This window comes from Rhinoderma darwinii, chromosome 2 (assembly GCF_050947455.1).
Source record: "Rhinoderma darwinii isolate aRhiDar2 chromosome 2, aRhiDar2.hap1, whole genome shotgun sequence".
Lineage (NCBI taxonomy): Eukaryota > Metazoa > Chordata > Amphibia > Anura > Rhinodermatidae > Rhinoderma > Rhinoderma darwinii.
This window is the reverse complement of record NC_134688.1, coordinates 109,272,009-109,289,650: the sequence shown is the minus strand read 5'-3', so window position 1 is coordinate 109,289,650 and position 17,642 is coordinate 109,272,009. Positions and strand designations below refer to the sequence as shown.

The 17,642-nt window shown below is 44.8% G+C and overlaps 1 protein-coding gene across 1 annotated transcript; it reads right to left on the bottom strand.

The window, feature by feature from the left end:
- Positions 1-256: 256 nt before the first annotated feature.
- On the bottom strand, positions 257-12,202 carry APOF (apolipoprotein F). Its single transcript, XM_075850180.1, has 2 exons — positions 12,148-12,202; positions 257-1,547 (listed from the first exon to the last, which is right to left on the bottom strand). Exon 2 carries the CDS (start codon positions 1,543-1,545, stop codon positions 508-510), a length of 1,038 nt encoding a protein of 345 aa, XP_075706295.1. The 5' UTR covers positions 1,546-1,547; positions 12,148-12,202; the 3' UTR covers positions 257-507.
- Between the last annotated feature and the right edge of the window lie 5,440 nt (positions 12,203-17,642).

Below are 17,642 nucleotides of genomic sequence, written 5' to 3'. Positions count from 1 at the left end.
GATCAACTGAGCGTATGTTTATTGCCATTGGTAGTGTATGTGGGGGAACATATAAACAGAGGTGTTAACATCCAACATGGCTGATCCTTTATTCTCTAACAGCAGTCAGTGGAATATCAGGCTGTGATCCACCTTTAGCACATGCCTACTGCCCTGAGAATAGACCTAATAGTGATCACTGTATAATAGAAAACATAACAAAAAAATTTAAAATACTATTTGTATATTATAAAGAGTAATTATTATTTTTGTTGAAAGAGAACCTGTAATGTTGAACATACAGGCTGATCTGAAGGCAGCAGGTTATAGAGCAGGGGGAGATGAGCGGATGCATGTATAGTTTAGCCGGAAAAGATTCAGTATAACTTGTATTTATTCATTCACTTAAATTTCTGCTTATTCTAGGCTTAGCAGTCCAGTGGGCAGTCCTACTCAGTGATTGACAACTATCTCTGTATGCAAACTTATACATGGTAGGCAGGCAATCATTGATATAGGGCAGCATGTTCACTGCAACAAATTCACTTTAAAGAAGCTTATAGCTGCTTTGACACCAGCTTTTAATGCAGGTTTTACAGCTATACCAACACCTGCAGTAATTGCCTCAGAAACTCCCCCAGTGGCAGCAAATAAAGCATCATAGCCTAGATCAATGGACGCTTCAACTGCTCTGCTCTCTGCATTACTGGTGCACCCTTGTGAGGCATAATAAATAGCACTTCCAGCATTGTAATAGCCACCGACCACTGGAATCCATTGCATGACATTATGAATACGCAATTCCTTTTCACTGTGGCAATCAGGATCAGTAGAACGCCTCCTCAGGTGTTCACCAATACAGCGGTGCAGCCACAACCTTGATCCAGCATGAGGTATGATATGCCCGCCATTCCTTGCCACAAATTTAAATTGCCCCGTGGTATCAGAAGAAACACCAGCACAAGATGGACCTAACCTATCACAGTGATACTTTGCATGCTGTAGGGATGGATGAAATCCAAAAATAAAACCTTTCAGAATAACATTCTGCTCCTCCTGTTGGAAACCCGAACAATTCTTATGATGTGATGAATGTGGAGCGTTAAAATAAAGAGACTCTAAATTGAATCTCAGTAAGTCAAGCTTCTGAATATGTTGTCGGCCTTTCTGAGAGTTAGTGGAGGTTTGGTGAATCAAGCTATTTAACTGCTTAGCCATTATATTAAACAATGTACTTGCACTTTCATCTCTAAGTAAATCCAAAAAGAAATGATCCTGTTCATTTAAACATCCAACCTGCAAAAAGCCCAGTGCCAGAGCAGGTTTTAGAAGCCATGATGAAGATGGCGGGAGAAAGTCAAGAAACTCTTTGCAATTTTTCAAGAGTTGTTCGCATGTCTGGTTTCCTTTTGCCAAGACGTCTTTTGGAGAAACAGCTTGGAGAGGTCTTTCCAAAGTTTCAGCGGCTCCAGTACCATTTTCTAACAAAGCATCTATGTTGTAAGGTTTGCTATACAGATATGGATGTATCAGGAAAAAAATCACACAACGCAACAGAAGATCCATGTCTGAAAGAAACATCAAAATATTATATCTATAGAAACAAAGAAATTAAATCACAAAATTTACAGTACATTAGTTGAAGAGGCTACACGTCAGCAATATATTAAATAAATAACCACTACATACTGTATATTCTACTCAACACAGTGGAACAAGGGTAGACCTGTGGTATGCACGGTGTTGCATTGAGAGACCAGGCTTGTATCATGCCTGGGCAAAATCTACATAGAGTATGTATGCCTAATTAAAACAGTCCCCTTTTCGAAAGACAGACAATCCAGGGATCATAAACGAAACAATCCAGGGATCAGCTGATTTTGGCATGGGTTTAGCTCCTGGTCCCTGATGATGAGCTGTTATAGGCATGGACAACAATGTAAAACATCCCCGGCGCTGAGCTCTCCACTCTGTCTTAAAAATAGGATGTCCAGGTAGCTGCATCCTCTCTCTAAGATGTCGATATGCCCTAATAGTTATTTGTAAAGTTGCCAATGATATTGCTTAAAAATACCATACCGTTTTGTGTATACAGCTACTATGAGACCTGTGTGTCTCCATGGATACCATACATTAGTGGCCACCTCACCTCTGCAAACCATGCTTTTGGTATTGGTTGGGAGTTCCAATAAGCTTATTACTATAAATATAGTATATCAAAATAGAAATGTCTAATGACATTACAGTAACCATAGAGGTTTTATATATGTAATTATAATTCCTCCAAAAGAGGACAAAAAAAATCACCAACAATTAATCGCACCTGAATAGCAAATCAAATACTCCTATCAGAAAATAGAGGTTTTTAGTATCTACATGTGGGGATCCTTACATAATGGGTTTGTCGTTCCAATTTATAGTCTGTAGTTTATCTTGTATCTAATAAAGATGTTATATTTTGCATTATACTGGTTATCCTACCTGTATTTAGTGATAGGAGTATATGTAATTATAAGTTCATCATATGGCCAAAAGTATGTATAAACCCTTCTTATTATTTAATTCTGGTGTTTCAGCCACACCCATTGCAAACAGGTACATAAAATCAAGCACACAGCCATGTCATTTCCATAGACAAACATTGGTAGTAGTATGGGTCATACTTTGAAGTTCAGGGACTTTAAATGTGGCACTGTCAAAGAATGCCACCTTTATCACAAGTCTGTTTGGGAATTTTCTGATCTGCTAAATCTGCCCCGGTCAACCGTAAGGCCCCAGGCACACGACAGTAAAAAAAACTCTGTAATTGGGGACCGCAATACGGTCTGCAATTACGGTCCTGCACAGTTCTATTGGCCACGGACACCTTTCCGTAGCGCTACGGAAGGGTGTTTGTGCCGTAGAACCGTGCCAGTAAAAATGGAGCATGTCCTACTTTTCGAGTTTTACGGGCCGTGCTCCCATACTTTGTATGGAAGCACGGCACGAAAATGTGGCCGGCGGGTGTCAGCGGCCAGCCATGCCCACAATCGCAGGCCGTCATTATGGGCACGGCCGTGAGCATGAGGCCTAAGTGCTATTATTGGGAAATTAAATATCTAGGAGTAACAGCTCAGCCTCAAAGCAGTAGGACATGCAAACGTAAAGAGCGGGGTTGCTGAGTGCTGAAGCGCGTGGTGCATAAAAAATTGCCTATCCTCTGTTGCATTGCTGACTACAGAGATCCAAACTGCCTCTGGAAGTGACATCAGCACAAGAACTGGGCAACGGGTACTTCACAAAATAGGTTTCCATGGTCGAGCAGCTGCACACAAGCCTAAGATCACCATGTGCACTGCCAAGCCTCAGTTGGAGTGTTGTTAAACACACCGCCACTGAACGCTGAAGCACTGGCAATGTGTTCTCTGGAGTGATGAATCACATTTCACTATCTGGCAGTCTGAAGGACAAATCTGGGTTTGGTGGATGCAAGGAGAACGCTACCTATTAGAAAGAATAATGCCTACTGTAAAATTTGGTGTCGGAGGGATAATGGTCTGGGGCTGTTCTTCAGGGTTTGGGCAAGGCCCCTTTTTCCAGTGAAGGGTGATGGCAATTCAGCAGCATGCGTAGACATATTAGACTATTGTATGCTTCCAACTTTGTGGCGACAGTTTGGGGGAAGCTCCCTTCCTGTTCCAGCATGACTGTGCCGCTGTGCACAAAGTGAGTTTCGTAAAGACATGGTTTGACAAGTTTGGTGTTGAGGAACTTGAGTGGAACCCCATCGAACACCTTTGGGATGACTAGGAATGCTGAATTTTAGCCAAATATTCTCCTCCATCATTAGTGCCCAAACTCAGAAATGCTTTTTAGTCTGAAATTAGCACAAATTTCCACAGACACACCAAGATCTTGTAGAAAACCTTTCAAGAAGAGAGGAGGTTCTTATAGCAGCAAAAGGGGGGGTCCAATCCATATTAAGGGAATGTGTCGCTAGAATTTATTTACTTTTTTTAGTTAAATAATTAGTATATAAATGATTACACATGATTCAAATTTTTTTAATTTTTTCACAAGTCAGGAAATATTATAAATTAGATTCTAATTTATAACATTTCCATGTACTGGTCACTAGAAGGAACAATTCCCAAAATTGCAGCATTGGCATGTGGTAAAGCAACCTCATTGCTCTTTATGCTGCAAAATTGGAGAAGACACACTCGCTCTAGTGACCTCCAACAATCCCCCCTCCTTTCTCCTGGCTAGTGCCAGGAGAAAGGAGGGGGTTGAATGTTCAAACCTCCTACACTGTGTGCCGCCATTTTTTGAGCGAATGCACAGTGTAGGAGGATTAGATACAGTGGTAATCACACAGTATAACACGAACATACACACACATCACATACACAAACATAACCTACCTGCTCCTGCCGCCACCGTCGCTGTCGCCGCCTCCACTGCTAGTCCTTGCTTCTGAACATATGGACGGAAGCCGCGACCGGAAGTAGTCGTCTTACTGTCCGGCTGCAGCTTCCGGTCCATATAAAAATGGCGCCGGATGTCGCTCTGCCGAAGACTACGCTATAGTGAATGGAACGGCTCCCGTTCGCATTCTCTATGGGGATGTATGTGCCGTATTCCATCTCTGTATGTGTCGTTAATCGACACATACAGAGATGAAAAAAAAAATGGCAGCCCCCATAAAGAAGTAAAAGAAAGAAAAAAGTACAACACAAGAACACAAATAAATCAAATTTATTTTAATGACATACTAAAAGCAATAACATATAAAAAACATTTTTTCGTGACACCTTCCCTTTAACTCCCATGGTTTTGCAATGGAATGTCCAACAAACTTCTATAGGTTATAGGTGTCATGGTCATGTGTCCACATAGTTTTAGCCAGATAGTGTATGTGATATTAATAAAGATGTCCTTTTAAATTGTATATTTGGTCTTGTTTATTTTTGTAGCTTTTATTTATTTTCATAGTAAGGCAGTTGTGGTTGTAATAAATTAAGTGTAAAGGATCTGCCAGACACAGCTTCTGTGTCGACGCCCGTGGGTAATCAGTCTGCACCTGCTCCTAAGTCTCAGAGAGTGACTCCATCTTCTACCAGTCAGGCTGGGAGGCTTAAGAGTGGGAGAGCCTATCACAGCCTGGCCAGACGGAGCTAGCTCCCGCCCTCTGTCTATTTATACCTTCACTTCCTGCTCCTCCAGTGCCTGTGATTCTGCCTGTTTCCTGGCTCTGCTGCTGCTGCTTGAACTACTTGTCCTCTGCTTCATTTTGACCCTGGCTTACTGACTACTCTCCTGCTCTGCGTTTGGTACCTCGTACACTCCTGGTTTGACTCGGCTCGTTCACTACTCTCCTGCTCTGCGTTTGGTATCTCGTACACTCCTGGTTTGACTCGGCTCGTTCACTACTCTCGTTGCTCACTGTGCTGCCGTGGGCAACTGCCCCATTTCCCTAGCTTCTGTGTACCCTTGTCTGTTTGTCTGTCGTGCATTTATTGAGCGCAGGGACCGTCGCCCAGTTGTACGCTGTCGCCTAGGACGTGCCATTGCAAGTAAGCAGGGACTGAGTGGCGGGTAGATTAGGGCTCACCTGTCTGTCTCCCTACCCCGGAATTACTTAATCACTGGCCCATATACCTTTTCTACCCTGGTCCCTGACACAACTATGGACCCCCTTGAGACCCTGGCTCAGCAAATGCAGGGCCTCTCCCTACAGGTCCAAGCCCTGGCTCAGAGGGGCAACCAGCATGATGCTACCCTCGTAGTGCCCCCCACCTCACCTCTTGAACCCCACCTCAAGTTGTCTGACTGGTTCTCAGGGGACCGGAAGACTTTTTTCTCCTTTCGGGTGAGTTGTAGGCTCTATTTCCGCTTAAAGCCCCACTCCTCAGGTTCTGAGAGCCAGCGAGTGGGTATAATTATGTCCCGGCTCCAGGACTGGCCCCAAGAATGGGCCTTCTCCTTGGCTCCTGACGCCCCTGAACTTTCCTCTGTTGATCTTTTCTTTTCTGCTCTCGGGCTCATATATGACGAGACTGATAAGACTGCCTTTGCCGAGAGTCAGCTGGTGACCTTATGTCAGGGTAATAGACCTGTTGAGGAGTACTGTTCTGACTTTAGGAAGTGGTGTGTAGCGTCTCGGTGGAATGACCCTGCCTTAAGGTGCCAGTTTAGATTGGGTCTGTCGAACGCCCTGAAAGACCTGTTAGTTAGCTATCCCTCTTCTGACTCCCTAGATCAGGTTATGGCTTTAGCGGTACGTCTTGACCGACGTCTCAGGGAACGACGACTTGAACGTTCTTGTGCCTTCTCCTCTGACTCCCCCATGATGGCTCCCGAGGTTCCGTTGCTTCGTTCTTCCACAGAAGACTCGGATGAACCTATGCAACTCGGGGCCTCCGTGTCTCCCCAACAATGTAGAGAGTTCCGCAGGAAGAATGGTCTCTGCTTCTATTGTGGGGATGACAAGCATCAAGTGAACACCTGTCCTAGGTGTAAGAATAAGCAGCCGGAAAACTTCCGCGCCTAAGTGATCATCGGGGAGGTCACTTGGGCGCACAGGTATTTCCCGTAAATATGAAACGTAATAAAATCTTGCTTCCCTTTCAGGTCTTTTTTGGTGGTAGGTCTGCTACCGGCAGTGCCTTCGTGGATTCAGGGTCGTCTGCTAATATCATGTCTGCGGAATTTGCTATGTCTCTAGCTATGCCTTTGATTGATTTGCCTAAACCTGTCCCGGTAGTGGGTATCGACTCCACTCCTCTTGCTAATGGTTATTTTACACAGCATACCCCTGTTTTTGAACTCCTTGTTGGCTCCATGCATTTGGAGCAGTGCTCTGTACTGGTGATGCAGGGATTATCGTCCGATTTGGTTTTAGGCCTACCCTGGTTGCAGATGCATAATCCCACGTTTGACTGGGATACTGGGGATCTTACCAAATGGGGTAATGAATGCATGACGTCATGTTTTTCTGTTAATTTTATCTCTCTCCCTGAGGAGGTGAACACTCTACCTGAGTTTATTCAGGACTTCGCTGATGTTTTTTCTATAAAGGCCTCCGAAGTGTTACCTCCTCATAGAGAATACGATTGCGCAATTGATTTGGTACCAGGAGCTAAGCTCCCTAAGGGTAGGTGTTCTAATCTCTCTTGTCCCGAACGTGAGGCCATTAGAGAGTATATCCAGGAATGCCTGGCCAAGGGTTACATTCGCCCCTCTACTTCTCCGGTAGGTGCTGGCTTCTTCTTCGTAGGGAAGAAGGATGGTGGTCTTAGGCCGTGCATTGACTACCGAAACTTGAATAAGGTCACTGTAAGGAACCAGTATCCCCTTCCTTTGATTCCTGATCTCTTCAATCAGGTTCAGGGGGCCCAATGGTTCTCTAAGTTTGATTTACGGGGGGCTTATAACCTTATCCGCATCAAAGAGGGGGATGAGTGGAAGACTGCGTTTAACACGCCCGAAGGTAATTTCGAATATCTCGTCATGTCCTTTGGGTTGTGTAATGCTCCCGCGGTCTTCCAGAATTTTATAAATCTGATTTTAAGAGACTACCTGGGGGTATTTCTTGTAGTATACCTTAATGACATACTTGTGTTTTCCAAGGACTGGTCCTCCCACATTGAGCATGTCAGGAAGGTGCTCCATGTCCTTCGGGAAAACAAACTGTTTGCTAAAACCGAAAAATGTGTGTTTGGGGTGCAGAAGATACCATTTTTGGGTCAAATCCTCACTCCTCATGAATTCCGCATGGACCCTGCCAAGGTTCAGGCTGTGGCTGAATGGGTCCAACCTGCCTCCCTGAAGGTGTTACAGTGCTTCCTGGGGTTTGCTAATTATTACAGGAGATTTATTGCTAACTTCTCGGTCATCGCTAAGCCTCTTACAGATCTTACTCGCAAAGGTGCTGATCTCCTCCACTGGCCTCCAGAGGCGGTCCAGGCTTTTGAGGTCCTTAAGAAGTGCTTTATCTCGGCCCCAGTGCTGATTCAGCCTAACCAAATGGAGCCATTTATCGTGGAGGTTGACGCCTCCGAGGTGGGAGTGGGTGCTGTCTTGTCCCAGGGTACCAGGTCCCTCACCCATCTCCGTCCCTACATAGTTACATAGTTACATAGTTAGTACGGCTGAAAAAAGACACATGTCCATCAAGTTCAACCAAGGGACGGGAAAAGGGAAGGAAAAATTTCTATACATAGGAGCTAATACTTTTTTGTTCTAGGAAATTGTCTAACCCTTTTTTAAAGCTATCTACTGTCCCTGCTGTGACCAGCTCCTGCGGTAGGCTATTCCATAGATTCACAGTTCTCACAGTAAAGAAGGCTTGTCGCCTCTGCAGGTTGAACCTTTTTTTCTCCAGACGGAGGGAGTGCCCCCTTGTTTTTTGAGGGGGTTTTACATGGAACAGGATTTCACCATATTTTTTGTATGTGCCATTAATATATTTATATAAGTTAATCATGTCCACCCTTAGTCGTCTTTTTTCAAGACTAAATAGGTTTAATTCTTTTAATCTTTCCTCATAACTTAAATTCTCCATGCCCCTAATTAGCTTCGTTGCTCTTCTTTGTATTTTTTCCAACTCCAGGGCATCCTTTCTATGAACTGGAGCCCAGAACTGAACTGCATATTCTAGATGAGGCCTCACTAATGCTTTGTAAAGTGGCAATATTACATCCCTGTCCCGTGAGTCCATGCCTCTTTTAATACACGACAATATCCTGCTGGCCTTTGAAGCAGCTGATTGACACTGCATGCTGTTATTTAGTTTATGATTTACAAGTACACCCAGATCCTTCTCAACAAGTGAATCCGCCAGTGTAGCTCCCCCTAGGACATATGATACATGCAGGTTGTTGGTACCCAGATGCATAACTTTACATTTATCTACATTAAACTTCATCTGCCAAGTGGATGCCCAAACACTTAGTTTGTTTAAATCCGCTTGCAATTCATGAACATCTTCCATAGACTGAACTATATTACATAGCTTGGTGTCATTTGCAAAAATAGAAATAGTGCTATTAATCCCATCCTCTATATCATTAATAAATAAGTTGAATAATAGTGGTCCCAGCACTGAACCCTGGGGTACACCACTTATTACCGGGGACCATTCAGAGTAGGAATCATTGACCACAACTCTCTGGATACGGTCCTTGAGCCAATTCTCAATCCAATTACAAACTATATTTTCTAAACCTATAGTCCTTAATTTACCCATTAGACGTCTATGGGGGACAGTGTCAAATGCCTTTGCAAAGTCCAAAAACACTAAATCCACAGCGGCCCCTCTGTCTAGGCTTCTGCTTACCTCTTCATAAAAACAGATTAGGTTAGTTTGACAACTTCTGTCCTTAGTAAAACCGTGCTGGCTGTCACTTATAATACTATTTTTTGTCACATAATCCTGTATATAGTCCCTCAATAGCCCCTCAAACATTTTCCCCACGATGGATGTTAAGCTTACTGGTCTATAATTACCCAGGGAAGACCTAGAGCCCTTTTTGAAAATAGGCACCACATTTGCCCTGCGCCAGTCCCTTGGCACTATACCAGTCACTAGAGATTCTCTGAATATTATGAAAAGGGGGACAGAAATAACTGAACTAAGCTCTTTAAGAATTCTAGGGTGTAACCCATCTGGTCCCAGGGCCTTGTGCACATTTATTTTATTTAATTTAGCTTAGACCATATCTACATTCATCCAATTCAGTATATCAACTGATATATTAACAGCACTGGCACCGGCTACATCAGCTGCTCTTTCTTCAGTTGTATATACAGAGCTAAAGAACCCATTTAGTAACTCTGCCTTCTCTTGATCCCCTGTGACCAACTCCCCACTGAGAGTAACTATGATATTGGCAACCGTGAACTCTTAGCCATTAAATGGGCATTTGAAGAGTGGCGCCACTTCCTGGAGGGGGCTAGGCACCAGGTAACGGTCCTTACCGACCACAAGAATCTGGTTTTCCTAGAATCTGCCCGGAGGCTAAACCCGAGACAAGCTCGATGGGCGTTATTTTTTACTAGATTCAACTTTTTGGTCACCTATAGGGCTGGGTCTAAAAATATTAAGGCTGATGCACTGTCGCGTAGCTTCATAGCCAACCCTCCTTCGGAGGAAGATCCTGCTTGTGTTTTGCCTTCAGGTATAATCATTTCCTCTGTTGATTCTGACTTAGTCTCCGAAATTGCGGCTGATCAAGGTTCAGCTCCCAGGAACCTTCCTGAGAACAAGCTGTTTGTTCCCCTGCAATTCCGGCTAAGGGTACTCAGGGAAAATCATGACTCTGCACTATCTGGCCATCCAGGCATCCTGGGTACCAAGCATCTCATTGCCAGAAACTATTGGTGGCCTGGGTTGCTTAAAGACGTTAAGGCCTACGTCGCCGCTTGTGAAATTTGTGCTAGGTCCAAGACTCCCAGGTCCCGACCAGCGGGCTTACTATTTTCTTTGCCCATTTCCAAGAGACCTTGGACCCATATCTCCATGGATTTTATCACTGATTTGCCTCCATCTCAACGCAAGTCGGTGGTGTGGGTTGTAGTAGACCGCTTCAGTAAGATGTGCCACTTTGTTCCCCTCAAGAAACTACCTAATGCTAAGACGTTAGCTACCTTGTTTGTCAAACACATCCTGCGTCTCCATGGAGTTCCTGTCAATATTGTTTCTGACAGAGGGGTACAATTTGATTCATTGTTTTGGAGAGCTTTCTGTAAAAAGTTGGAGATTGATCTGTCCTTCTCCTCTGCCTTCCATCCTGAAACTAATGGCCAAACCGAGAGGACTAATCTGTCTCTAGAACAATATTTAAGGTGTTTTATCTCTGACTGTCAATATGATTGGGTCTCCTTCATTCTCCTTGCCGAATTTTCCCTTAACTGGGTCAGTAACTCGTCAGGGGTCTCCCCCTTTTTCTGTAATTTTGGGTTTAATCCATGGTTCTCCTCCGTTTCACCTGGTAATTCCAACAATCCCGAGGTAGATGTCGTTCATCGGGAACTGTGCACAGTCTGGGCCCAGGTTCAGAAGAACCTAGAGGCGTCCCAGAGCATACAAAAGACTCAGGCTGATAGAAGACATTATGCTAACCCCTTGTTTGTGGTCGGGGATCTGGTGTGGCTATCTTCTAAAAATTTGCGCCTTTCAAGTCCCGTCCAAAAAATTTGTTCCCCGATATATAGGGCCGTACAAGGTAATTGAAGTCCTTAACCCTGTCTCCTTCCGACTGGAGTTACCCCCCGTCTTTTCGAGTACACAACGTGTTTCATGCCTCCCTCCTTAAACGCTGCTCCCCGTCCTTGGCTCCCTCGAGGAAACCTCCGGTCCCTGTTCTCACCCCTTAAGGGTTAGAATTCGAGGTGGCCAAGATTGTGGACAGCAGGATGCTCCAAGGCTCCCTCCAGTACCTGGTCCATTGGAGAGGATACGGGCCTGAGGAGAGGACTTGGGTACCCGCCCGGGATGTTCACGCTGGGGTATTGCTCAGGAGGTTCCATCTTCACTTCCCCAATAAGCCAGGTCCACCTAGAAATGGTCCAGTGGCCCCTCTTAAAAAGGGGGGTACTGTAAAGGATCTGCCAGACACAGCTTCTGTGTCGACGCCCGTGGGTAATCCGTCTGCACCTGCTCCTAAGTCTGAGAGAGTGACTCCATCTTCTACCAGTCAGGCTTGGAGGCTTAGGAGTGGGAGAGCCTATCACAGCCTAGCCAGACGGAGCTAGCTCCCGCCCTCTGTCTATTTATACCTTCACTTCCTGCTCCTCCTTTGCCTGTGATTCTGCCTGTTTCCTGGCTCTGCTGCTGCTGCTTGAACTATTTGTCCTCTGCTTCATTTTGACCCTGGCTTACTGACTACTCTCCTGCTCTGCGTTTGGTACCTCGTACACTCCTGGTTTGACTCGGCTCGTTCACTACTCTCGTTGCTCACGGTGCTGCCGTGGGCAACTGCACCATTTCCCTAGCTTCTGTGTACCCTTGTCTGTTTGTCTGTCGTGCACTTATTGAGCGCAGGGACCGTCGCCCAGTTGTACGCCGTCGCCTAGGACGGGCCATTGCAAGTAGGCAGGGACTGAGTGGCGGGTAGATTAGGGCTCACCTGTCTGTCTCCCTACCCCGGCATTACATTAAGGTTTGGTATCAAGTGTTTGACTTACTTTAAGCTTGTAGCTCTTCAGCCTTTTGGATGGGAGATTTTGAGTGTCAGTCTGAAGCTTGATGATGACTGCTGATAATGACCAGTGAACTGCTGGGCAGGTTTCCACCCACTGTTTAAAGTCCTACCAGTATAACTTTGGTAAACATGTAAAAAATGTCAGTATTGCTGGTCAAACCTTGAAACTTCCTCACAAATCTGTTGGCAACCTAATATGCACTTTTGCAAGAGGTCAGTTCTAGTAAGGTTTTCCAGACTTGCAATCTTTGACTAGGTACATATAATAAATAAACACCAATAGCAAGTAGTGTTAAATGACCAAACCAGTTTAAGCATATAGAAAGCATGATTTTATTGAAACACATGTAAAAAATACAGCAATCCCATAAAAAGAGGGGGGTAATAAAAAGAGTCCAAAAAGATAGATGATAACTGAGTGGGCTACTGGCAATGACACCTGTACCATAGAATAATACATTGTAAATAATCTGCAAGAGTGAGCCAAGAAGCACATATAGGGACAAAACAAGTTTGACCAACGAGGTAAAGGAGCAATGTAGCAGCACAATGGCAGAGTAAAAATGGGGAGATAGCCAACAACAGATGCAGATGAGCAATGAGATAAAAAGTAGAGATATGCCAGGAGCCCACTTACACCCAACGCGCTTCGTCACCAGGCTTCGTCATGGGGAATGATGATGGCTCAGGGAAGAAAAGGGCAGTATACATCGCATTCCAAATTATTATGCAAATGTTATTTTTCGCTGATTTTCCTAAATAGTCAATGCAAATGACAGTCAGTATAATCTTCAAGCCATCAACCGTTGGAGTATAATGCGAATTTTATTGAACAAATCTCCTAATGATAACAGATTTTTTTTTAGATGTAAAAAACTCAAAATGCACTGTTTCAAATTATTATGCACAACAGAGATCAAAATTTTTTAAAGGTTGTAAAGAGAACTAAAATGATAATTTGTTGAATTTGCAGCATCAGGAGGTCATATTTACAGAAATCAAAAGCTCTTTCAATCAAAAAAAAATTAGCAGGCCAAGTTACATGTTAACATAGGACCCCTTCTTTGATATCACCTTCACAATTCTTGCATCCATTGAATTTGTGAGTATTTGGACAGTTTCTGCTTGAATATCTTTGCAGGATGTCAGAATAGCCTCCCAGAGCTTCTGTTTTGATGTGAACTGCCTCCCACACTCATAGATATTTTGCTTGAGGATGCTCCAAAGGTTCTCAATAGGGTTGAGGTCAGGGGAACATGGGGGCCACACCATGAGTTTCTCTCCTTTTATGCCCATAGCAGCCAATGACACAGAGGTATTCTTTGCAGCATGAGATGATGCATTGTCATGGATGAAGATAATTTTGCGACAGAAGGCACGGTTCTTCTTTTTGTACCACGGAATAAAGTGGTCAGTCATAAACTCTACGTACTTTGCAGAGGTCATTTTCACACCGTCAGGGACCGTCAGCCCTCTCCCCATGATTCCAGCCCAAAACATGACTCCGCCACCTCCTTGCTGACGTCGCAGCCTTGTTGGGACATGGTGGCCATTCACCAACCATCCACTACTTCATCCATCTGGGTTGCATGGCACTCATCAGTAAACAACACGGTTTGAAAATTAGTTTTCATGTATTTCTGAGCCCACTGCAACCGTTTCTGCTTGTGAGCATTGTTTAGGGGTGGCCGAATAATAGCTTTATGCACACTTGCAAACCTCTGGAGGATCCTACACCTTGAGGTTCGCGGGACTCCAGAGGCACCAGCGACTTCAAATACCTGTTTGCTGCTTTGCAATGGCATTTTAGAAGCTGCTCTCCTAATCCTATTAATTTGTCTGGCAGAAACCTTCCTCATTATGCCTTTATCTGATCGAACACGTCTGTGCTCTGAATAAGCCACAAATCTTTTCACAGTACAATGATCACGCTTAAGTTTTCTTGAAATATCCAATGTTTTCATACCTTGTCCAAGGTATTGCACTATTTCACGCTTTTCGGCAGCAGAGAGATCCTTTTTCATTCCCATATTGCTTGAAACCTGTGGCCTGCTTAATAATGTGGAACGGCCTTCTTAAGCAGTTTTCCTTTGATTGGGCACACCTGGCAAACTAATTATCACAGGTGTCTGAGATTGATTACAAAGATCCAAAGAGCCCTAAGACACAATACCATCCATGAGTTTAATTGAAAATGTTTATGACACTTAAATCTAATGTGCATAATAATTTGGAACACGGTGTATATACACATATGGGAAATTGATTGTAGATGAATTTTACCTGGAGCATGGGATGGTGTAAAAAAAAATGGTGGCAACCCGGAAGTGGTCATGGCTTGGCAGTTATCGTGGGTAGGTGGCCAATGAAATGGGGAGAGTGCTGGGAAGAACGCTCCTAGGGGCGCGAGTGACGGCCGAGATTGGGATACATAAGTGGCAGTTGAGTGAAAGGCCCAGTCAGGGTTAGGGCAGGGAATGTAGGCCGACGCTGTGTACATCCGATGCCGTATCAGAGGATAGTGTGGGCAAATACCTGAACAATAAATGCAGCAGCGCTATAATGACAAGTGTCGAGCTAGGAAAAATAATTAGACCAGACAGGATCAAAAAGGAGGACAGAATACAGACCAAAAGAGGGGGACCCTGATCTCCTATCCATTTTTTTTCTATAGGAGGTATTTAGTATTTACGTGTCGGAATATATGCATCATGGGTCTGTCGTTCCAATTTATATTCTGTATTTTATCTTGTATCTAATAAAGATGTTATATTTTGCATTGTACTGGCCATCCTACTTGTATTTTCTGATAGGAGTATATGTAAGTATAAGTTCATCATATGGCCAAAAGTATGTACTGTATACACCCTTCTTATTATTTAATTCTGGTGTTTGAGCCACACCCATTGCAAACAGGTACATAAAATCAAGCACACATCCATGTCATTTCCATAGACAAACATAGGTAGTAGTATGGGTCATACTTAGAAGTTCAGGGACTTTAAATGTGGAACTGTCATAGAATGCTGCCTTTATCACAAGTCTGTTTAGGAATTTTCTGATCTGCAAAATCTGCCCCTGTCAACTATAAGTGCTTTTATTGGGAAATTAAATATCTAGGAGCAACAGCTCAGCCTCAAAGCAGTAGGACAAGCAAACTTAAAGAGCGGGGTCTCTGAGTGCTGAAGCACGCGGTGCATAAAAAATTGCCTATCCTATGTTGCATCGCTGACTACAGAGATCCAAACTGCCTCTGGAAGTGACATTAGCACAAGAACTTGGCAACGGGTACGTCACTAAATGGGTTTCCATGGTTGAGCATCTGCACACAAGCCTAAGATCACCATTTGCAATGCCAAGCTGTCACGGTCTGTGGGTATGTGGACCCACTAGGCCGCACTGCCGTAGCAGGGAGGCAGCTGGCCAAACAACAGAGCACCCCAGCAATACAAAGTCCCGGACTAGGGTACCTGAATTGTCCAGACAGTGGCCGATGCTTTGGCATGGATGGAGGTGGGTGCAGCAGGTTATGCCAGACGTGGCAGATGACAGCAGGTGCAGCAGGTTGCACCAGACGTGGTGGATCACACTGAAAGTGGAAGATGACACTGGACGTGGCAGATGACAGCAGATGCAATGGGACATGACTCTAACAGGTTCAGGAACATGAACACAGCACGGAATACAGGATACAGGTAACAGGGCACGGGTAACAACAGGAACCGGATAACACTAAGGGACCATTTGCAAGACCGACATGGGAATACTAACAACGCTCAGGCAAGGATCAGAAGGGCTAGGCCCTTTTTATAGTCAAGGAAATCGTGGGCAGTTGATGATGATGATGATTCCATTTGTGCGCATGCTGGCCCTTTAAGGCAGGGTACGAGCACGCACCCTTCCAGACCCCCGACGGTCCGTGGCCATGGACGCTACACATACACTATCTGGCTAAAACTATGTGGACACATGACCATGACACCTATAACATATAGAATCTTGTTGGACATCCCATTGCAAAACCAATGGAGTTAATATGGATTGGACCCCCTTTTGCTGCTATAAGAACCTCCTCTCATTTTGAAAGTTTTTTTTTACAAGATCTTGGTGTGTGTCTGTAGAAATTTGTGCTAATTTCAGGCAAAAAAGCATTTGTGAGATCGGGCACCGATGTTGGACGAGAATATTTGGCTCAAATTCAGCATTCTTAGTCATCCCAAAGGTGTTTGATAGGGTTTAGGTCAGGGCCCTGTGCAGGCCACTCATGTTTCTCAACACCAATGTTGTCAAACCATGTTTTTACAAAACTCACTTTGTGCACAGGGGCACAGTCATGCTGGAACAGGAAAGGAGCTTCCCCCAAACTGTTGCCACAAAGTTGGAAGCATACAATAGTCTAATTACCATCACCCTTCACTGGAAAAAGGGGCCTTGCCCAAACCCTGAAGAACAGCCCTAGACCATTATCCCTCCGACATTTAATTTTACAGTAGGCATTATTCTTTCTAATAGGTAGTGTTCTCCTTGCATCCACCAAAACCCATATTTTTCCATCAGACTGCCAGATAGTGAAATGTGATTCATCACTCCAGAGAACACGGTGCCAGTGCTTTAGCATTCAGTGGCGGTGTGTATCAACACTTCAGCCGACGCTTGTGTAGCGTCCATGGCCACGGACCATCGGGTTTACTCACCCCCCGTAGGCCGCAGCCATGGATCTATGAGCGCTGGCTCGCATCTAATTCCCATGAGACGCCAGCGCTCACTTCCGCTCCGGTCCGTTGTGTCCGGTAGGGTGCGTGTTCGTACCCTGCCTTAAAGAGCCAACGTACGCACAAATGGAATCATCATCATCAACTGCCCATGATTTCCTGGACTATAAAAAGGGCCCAGCCCTTCTGATCCTTGCCTGAGCGTTGTTAGTATTCCCATGTCAGTCTTGCAAATGGTCCCTTAGTGTTATCCGGTTGCTGTTGTTACCCGTGCCCTGTTACCTGTATCCTGTATCCCGTACTGTGTTCATGTTCCTGAACCTGTTAGTGTTAGAGTCATGTCCCATTGCATCTGCTGTCATCTGCCACGTCCAGTGTCATCTTCCACTTTCAGTGTGATCCACCACGTCTGGTGCAACCTGCTGCGCCCACCTCCATCCATGCCGAAACCTCGGCCACTGTCTGGACTATTCAGGTACCCTAGTCCGGGCCTTTATATTGCTGTGGTGCTGTTGTTTGGCCAGCTGCCTCCCCGCTACGGCGGTGCGGCCTAGTGGGTCCACATACCCACAGACCGTGACAGCTTGGCAGTGCACATGGTGATCTTAGGCTTGTGTGCAGATGCTCGACCATGGAAACCCATTTAGTGAAGTACCCGTTGCCAAGTTCTTGTGCTGATGTCACTTCCAGAGGCAGTTTGGATCTCTGTAGTCAGCGATGCAACATAGCATAGGCAATTTTTTTATGCACCGCGTGCTTCAGCACT